The sequence below is a fragment of the Echinops telfairi genome, unplaced genomic scaffold (genome assembly GCF_000313985.2).
Source record: "Echinops telfairi isolate 266 unplaced genomic scaffold, ASM31398v2 ScPeMD7_7468;HRSCAF=8506_0, whole genome shotgun sequence".
Lineage (NCBI taxonomy): Eukaryota > Metazoa > Chordata > Mammalia > Afrosoricida > Tenrecidae > Echinops > Echinops telfairi.
Genome location: NW_022111369.1, coordinates 2,348,470 through 2,355,684, shown reverse-complemented (window position 1 = coordinate 2,355,684; position 7,215 = coordinate 2,348,470). Strand labels below are relative to the sequence as shown.

The window sequence follows — 7,215 nt, the reverse complement described above, 5'->3', positions numbered from 1 at the left end:
CCAGGAAATAAGGGAAAGTTTTCTCACAGACGAAAGAAGAGGCATGTGAGAGGAGGGTCAGTCCATGAAGTAAATGTATTCGATGTGCTGCAGCATGAAGTCAGGGATTGCAGCCTCCCTGACCCTTCCAAACCGGGTCGTGATGGATTTTCGGCACCAGCTTATTTCGTTTTGTCACATTGTGGTTTAAGATTCCTCTACATTGCCTCTAGGGTTCCCATTTAAACACGTGCCTGCAGTGGGTGGAGGGCTGCAGAAAAGCGCTCTCAGTGACTACGCACTCCTTCCCCAAACCAAACTCACTGCTGGCAAGTTGATGCCGACTCTTTGTGACTGTATAGGAGAAGGTCGAACTGGCCCTGTGAGTTTCCGTGACCATGACTCTTGATAGGAGTAGAAAGTGACATCTTTTCCCCCAAGGAGCAGATGATGGTTTCAAACCGCTGACTTTTTGGATCTCAGCCCAAAGTGTAACCACTATTCCACCAGGACTCCTTTAGGCTCCTGAGGGTGCCTTAGAAGACGTCCAAATAAAACAGTGACTTCCGAGGAGATCTGCTGGGCAGTTATATTCAAGGCAAAGGCGTCAGCTCAGAAGGTGATAGCAGAATTTTGGGATCCCCAAGGAAGGGCAGTGGGTTCGTCTGGTCTTTTTTTTAAAGAGAGAATCTATAGGAAAAATATTAAGTGATTCAGGAAGCATCAACAGAAGATGGTAAAAATACACAAAGTCAATGTACCAAAAAGAACTAGTTGACATTCAAACATTTCAGAAGGTAGCATATGATCAAGAACTGACAGCATTAATGAAACACACAGCCCCGGGGATTGATGGGATACCAATTGAAATGTTTTAACAAGCCGAGGAAGCACTGGAAGCACTTGCTCATCCATGCTAAGAAATTTGGAAGAAATTTGGAAAGCTGTCTGGGATAATCTATTTATGTGTATGTATTCCCAAAATAGTGGCCCAATAGAATGTTAAAATTTAGAACAATATCATTGACTTAACATGCAAGTAAAATTTTGCTGATGATAAGTCAATACTAATTGCTGCAGTATATTAACAGGGAGCTGCCAGGAATTCAGGCTAAATTCCTAAGAGGACACGAACCAATGGATATCATTGCTGACACAGATGGACCCTGGCCAAAAGCAGAGAAAATAAGAAAGATATTTACCTTTGTTTTATTGTCTATGCAAAGGTATCTGACCTTGAGAACAATCAGGATTCTAGAACACTTCATTGTGCTCCTACAGAACTTGTACGTGGATCAAGAGACAGTTAATGTAAACAGAACAAGGAACTAATGTACAGTTTAAAAACGGGAAAGGTGAGAGAGTCAGGGTTCCCCTCCACCATACTTACTCAATCTGTATGCTGAGCAAATAATCAGAGAAGCTGAATTATATGAAGAAGAACTCAGCATCAGGTTATTAATAACCTGCGATTGTAGATGACACAACCTTGCTTTCTGAAAGTGAGGAGGACCTGAAGCACTTGCTGAAGAAGATCACATATTGCAGCCTTCAGTATGGGTTACAGCTCAATGTGAAGAAAACCCCAATGCTCACAATTGGACCAGTTGTGTTGTTGTTAAGTATCATTGAGTCAGTTGTGACTCACGGGCCTATGGAGGACATCATGATAAATGGAGAAAAGATTGACGCTCTCAAAGAGTTCTTCTTGCATGCATCCACCAGCAGTGCTCACGGACTCAGCAGCCGAGAGATCAAAGGACACATCGCACAGGTAAATCTGCTCCACAGAACCTCTTTAAAGTGTTGAAAAGCAAAGATGTTTCGTGGAGGTCTCAAGTGCACCTGACTCAAGCCATAGTATTTTCCATGAGTTCATAGGCATGCAACAGCCGACGCTGAATAAGGGAGCCTGAAGAAGAATCCATGCGTTTGAATAATGGTGCTGGCAAAGAATATTAAAAGTACCGTGGAGTTCCAAAAGAATAAGCAAGTCTGTCATATAAGAAGAACAGAATGCTCCTTAGAAGCAAAGATGGAATACTTTGGACATAGTATCAGGAGAAACCAGTCTCGGACAAAGGAGATCATGCTTGGTAAAGTGGAGGAGGAATGAAAAGGAGGAAGTCCCTCCACAATGTGGATGGACACCGGGCTGGGACAGTAGGGCTCAAACATAAGGACAATTGAGAGGATGGGGCAGGACCAGGTGGTGCTTCATTCCGTTGACATAGGGTCGCAGTGAGTCGCAAAAGACTGGTGTGCACCTAACATCAGAGGATTACCTTGATAGATTTTCTTGAAGGACACACAACGATCATATGGCCTCCTTAGAAGTTTTAACAAAATATAAAACTATATTGATTGAGAAGAAGGCCAGGAAAGTTGTGCTGAGAATTTATTTTTTATTTTTTCATTCGTCATTGCAATACACCTGCTCAATCGAGAGCAGCCAAGGCCGTGCTATGAGGATGCCCTTGGCAGACCTTACGAACCCTATATGAGTCCCTCAAGCATGCTAAAACTGCTGGGCGGTTTTGTTTTTAAATAGGGTAAGTCAATAATTATTTAAATTGTTCTCTAAGACAATGCTGAATGAAAATCCTTTCTGGCCATAGATGTGTTTATCAGTTCTATTCTCACCTTTATTTAAAAAAAATTTTTTTAATCATTTTATTGGAAGCTCTTAAAGATAACATAACATTCCAAAGTTCAGTCACATCAAGTACTGTATAATCACTACCACAATCAGTTTCAAAATACGTTCTTTCTTCTTGAACTCCTTGATATCAGCTTCCCTTTATCCTCCACCTGCCCCACCCTCTACCCCAGGAACCCCTCTATAATACTTTTTTGTTGTTGTCATATCTTACACCAATATATCCATTCATATACAATTCTGTTGTTCGCTCCCTTTGAGTGGGGTTACACAGTTATCAGTGCTATCAGCTTCTATTCCCTCCTTCCTGTACTGCCACAGGCGCTCCCCTCCCTCCCTCTTCCCGCACCCTCAGAGAACCATTACTCCTGGTACTGTTTCTGAAGGGTTATCTATATTGGCTTTCATGTACCAAAAGATTAAATATACAAATGTACATTTGCAAATCTAACACAATGAATGAGGGGGGAAAATCCATAATAGTAAGGGGAGGAAATATTAAAGAACTAGAGGATAGTTATGTGGTTCATCAGTGCTATAATGCACCCTGGATTTATACCTTCCTGTAAATTGAAAAATGTAGAATTCTTCAGGGAACGGTTGGATATGTAGACACACCATCTTAATGATGTACACTGAAGACATGTTGAGAAACAATAGCTTCACATTTTGATGTCTTGGATTCATCAAGGTTTCTCTTGATTTTGGTGGAGAGCTTTTTGACCTGTGCACTTGTGTAAATGAATACATATTTAAAATAATCAGCCGAATTTCCTTGCAAATCTATTTTAATTTTTTCTGTTATGTTTTGAAAGAGAAAAGTGACAATAGGAGATATTGTGGCAACCCAAGAAAGTTTGTAGCACATGTGGAGTAAAACTTAAAATCCTATGTAGTTTTCTTATTATACTTTTGTGACTTTAACTGAGCACTTATATTCAAAGAAACAACCTTTTCAGCTTTTCAGTCCCAGTGTTCAGAATGGTTTCATAGTGAATGCACTTATTAAAATTTCAGAACCAGTGCAGCAGATAGGAATTTTAGAGTTCATTATCTTTATGTGGTAGGAGCCTTGGTAGCATAGAGGTTGTGTGTTGGCCTGCTAGCTGCAGGTCAGCAGTTTGAAACCACCAGAGGCTCAGAAGGAAAAGACAGGGTTTTCTTCTTCCATTAAGAGTTGTTGTCTCAGAGTCTCGCAGGGGCAGTTCTATCCTGTCCTACAGGGTCGTTCTGAGTTGGCATCAACTCTACGGCAGTGAGTTGGGCTTTTTTTGTTTGTTTGTTTGTTTTTGGTCTTTACGTGGTATTTAATGCTGTGAAACTTAGATTTTTATTTATTTATTTAGCATCTCCTGTCTAGAACAGTGTTTGATATGCAGATTGTGCTCAAATTATTTCTTGTGTTCACGAATGGCAAAAAGGTTAAGCAAGTCTTCATTTTTAAGATGAATTTAATATTGACGTATCCATTTAAATAATAATTTATGCTTCATTTGCCTTGCAATATGAAATAGCCCATATCTACTTCATTTAATTGCCATACCAAACTTTAAGAAGTTCAACTGTTTTCTTTGTGCTGGTGATGAGAAAATTGGGAAACACAAAAATTAAGGGACTTTCCAAGGTCTCTAATAAATAATGAAGTGAGAATTTGCCCTTACACAGTTAAATGCCAAAGCCAAGTCTTAATCTCCCACTAACCTCACTTAAAACCCTATACCAAGCAAAAAGGGCAGAGGATTTGAAAATATTCATGGAAGGCAAACAAGTAACAAATCAGAGCTCTAGCCCAATATCATACTGTAGAGGTTGTTTCTCTCCTGTGATCCCCAAATCCCAGAAGACGTGTCACATTTTCTGCCCAAATGTCTCATGTCTTTCACAGTTTCCACACCTTAGTTTATAATGGCCTTGTTGTCAATAAACCGCATATGCTCATTACTTCTTTTGAAGGCTCTCTGGAGACTTCGCTGAATTCACTTTAAGAAAGCCCTGAAAACATTGGTCTGCTTACTCAATATGACCAAGTAGCGTACTGGCTATGTGTTGGGCTGCGATCTGCATGGTCAGCCGTTTGAAACCACCAGCAACTCTGCAGGTGAAAGAGGGAACTTTCTACTCCTGTAAACTGTTACTCGTGGAAATCCACAGAGGTCACTATGAGTCAGTGTTAACTTGATGTCGGTCAGTTTGTTTGTTTGTTTAGTTATTACTATTGCCAAATAATCTTGGGTTTCGATAAGGGAACTAAATTTTAAAAACGTTCTAGCCTACAATTTTACTGTGGTAAAAGGTAATTTATCTACAGAAAGAACAAATTAATCTTCATGAGAGCGTATAAGAATATAAAGCTTCCAAGAACACAACTGGGGCTGATGGAACGTTCAGTGCCCTTTACCCCGCTACTGCTTTGAGCATGGCTCCCCACGGTTACTTTGATTGTGGGTTTGGCTTGGTTTTTAACTTGAGCATTGTTTTAGTCTGGGTACTTTGGAGAAACAAATCCACAGCAACTCACGTATAAGAGAGAGTTTTATGTAAAGAAAATGTGCATCACGAAAACATCCCAACCCAATGCTGCCCAAGCCCCCAAGTCCAACATTAACCCATTAACCCAACACCAGTCCACAAAGTCCTCCAACTCACAAAACAGAGGCAATGATGCCGACTGCAGGAGGAAAGCTGAGTCAGTGAACGAACAAGCATCTCAGCACTAGCAGGGGTCTCCACACAGTTGCTCCAGCACCCAGGGCTGCATTGGGATAGGTCCATGTAGCTTCTCCTTGGGGATGTCTTGTATGAAGTCAATCTTGCAAGCTGAAGCAGGGAACTGCTAAGGCAGCTGCACCCTGGTGCAACCATCACAAAGCAAGAGACCCGAGAACTACAAAGGCGAGGCTCACCACCCATTTATCCCTCCACCTTTCAATTAGCCCCACATGTGATTATCGGTCAGGTTGGCACAATTAACTAACTCAAGCATTGATCATTTTGTCTTTCCAGACGATCACTGAAAAACACAAGCTGAATGTTCCTGAGACGATGACTGAAGTTCTTGACGTTTCTGATGAAGAGGGTAGGAGTCCTACAAAGCAGTCTATGGCATTACATGTCCTTAAACAGGAGGAAACCACCCTATATTTTCAGAGACAAAGCTCATGTGGACGGCAGTTGTCGTAACCTTTAGAGCCACTCCTCTTCACCAGTTTCCCAATCCTTTTGCCGTGTGTCGGAGGGAACTGGGTGGATTTGGAATAGTTGTTTGGTTTTTTTTTTTTTCTTTCCCTACTCTAGTATATCTTTAGTATCTCAATAAATACAAGCACTGGAAAATGGGAGGGGAAAACAGGGAAAGAAACATGAAAATCTGTTAAAATAGCTACTTCGTAGTACAATTGTGTTAATTTGTATTTTCATTAAGATAAAAGAGATTATTATTAAAGTGCCTTAGCATGAATAACAAACAAAAAACCCTAAAGCATACTCTATCAAAGGCTTATTAAAACATCTCTGCTTTGTTAAATTCTATCAAGGGCGTGTTGAAACATCTCTGCTAAAATGTCCACACCTTTTCTGAAATCTAGAGAAGCAGTGTCTTAGAGAAAGCTAGAGAGAGCATCAGTACACAGGACAAATCTGGGATAAGAATTAGATTACATCTGTCAGAAAATCTTGCCGATGTGCTCTCAGCATTGATGAAAGTTACTCAAGGCAATAGATGTAAAACACAGGCCTAAGGATCCTATTCTAGGAAGAGCTCTAGGACTGAGTGGTGGGGCAGAGTGGAGCCAGTTGCTAGAGCTAGATCCAGTCACAGGTGTCTGGCTTTGTTTCCAATTTTGGACTTCTAGGTAATATCATCCCATTAGGCCAAAAAATATGCACAGTTTAAAAAATTGTGAAAACAGCATAAAAAAGTATGCAATCAGATCGCTGTTAGTCAAATGTCAATATTAAAAAAAATCCTTTTTCTATCTTTATATCTCTGTGTATGGCAAATGTTTATATGTTTGTAATATGATTGCCATAAAAAAATGATACCAGGCCAAATACGAATTGCTCTTAGGAATTATTTTATTCTATTAATTAGAAATATGAATGACATTTATTGAGGCTCTTCAAAACCTACCCACGAGGTAGAGCTCTCCAAGAGATGTCCTTATCTGGAGCCCATTGGTTAAGTCACCTATTGGTCAGAGGCATGGCGTTCATGTGACCTTTGAAGCACTTAAGAACGAGCGCTGTTAGAACAATGCCATTGCTTCTGAACAAATCCAAGGCATTGCCAAAGCCATCAAGACCTTGTCTTTACTATAATAATTTGTGTTCTATCCTATTACGTTCCAGTTCATTTTTAGCATTTCTACATGTGCACCATATTTTGTTTTGGATTATCTTTCTTATCTTCCCTTATGTTTTGAACAGCTTTAAAACATTTTGGTGACCAAGTTATTGATGGGGATGCACTTAGTGATTCAGGTACCTTCAGAAGATAGTGCTGGAGTGAAAACTTACACTGCTACTGATTTTTGTTTACTCAATAACAGGAACCTGCTTACTCTTCAAATCTGGGTGCC

The 7,215-nt window shown here is 40.2% G+C and overlaps 1 protein-coding gene across 34 annotated transcripts in view; it reads left to right on the top strand.

Annotated features, from left to right (window-relative positions):
• The window catches only part of ANK2 (ankyrin 2), a 402,581-nt gene that overhangs the window by 312,249 nt on the left and 83,117 nt on the right, over positions 1 to 7,215 (top strand). For 31 of the 34 annotated variants that reach the window (XM_045284229.1, XM_045284255.1, XM_045284253.1 and 28 more), the window contains one exon: positions 5,642 to 5,714. In XM_045284229.1, the coding sequence (XP_045140164.1) occupies positions 5,642 to 5,714 (73 nt within the window). Of the gene's footprint in view, positions 1 to 5,641; positions 5,715 to 7,063; positions 7,118 to 7,215 lie in introns of all 34 variants that reach the window. The other 3 variants (XM_045284227.1, XM_045284226.1, XM_045284225.1) reach the window with 1 other exon arrangement.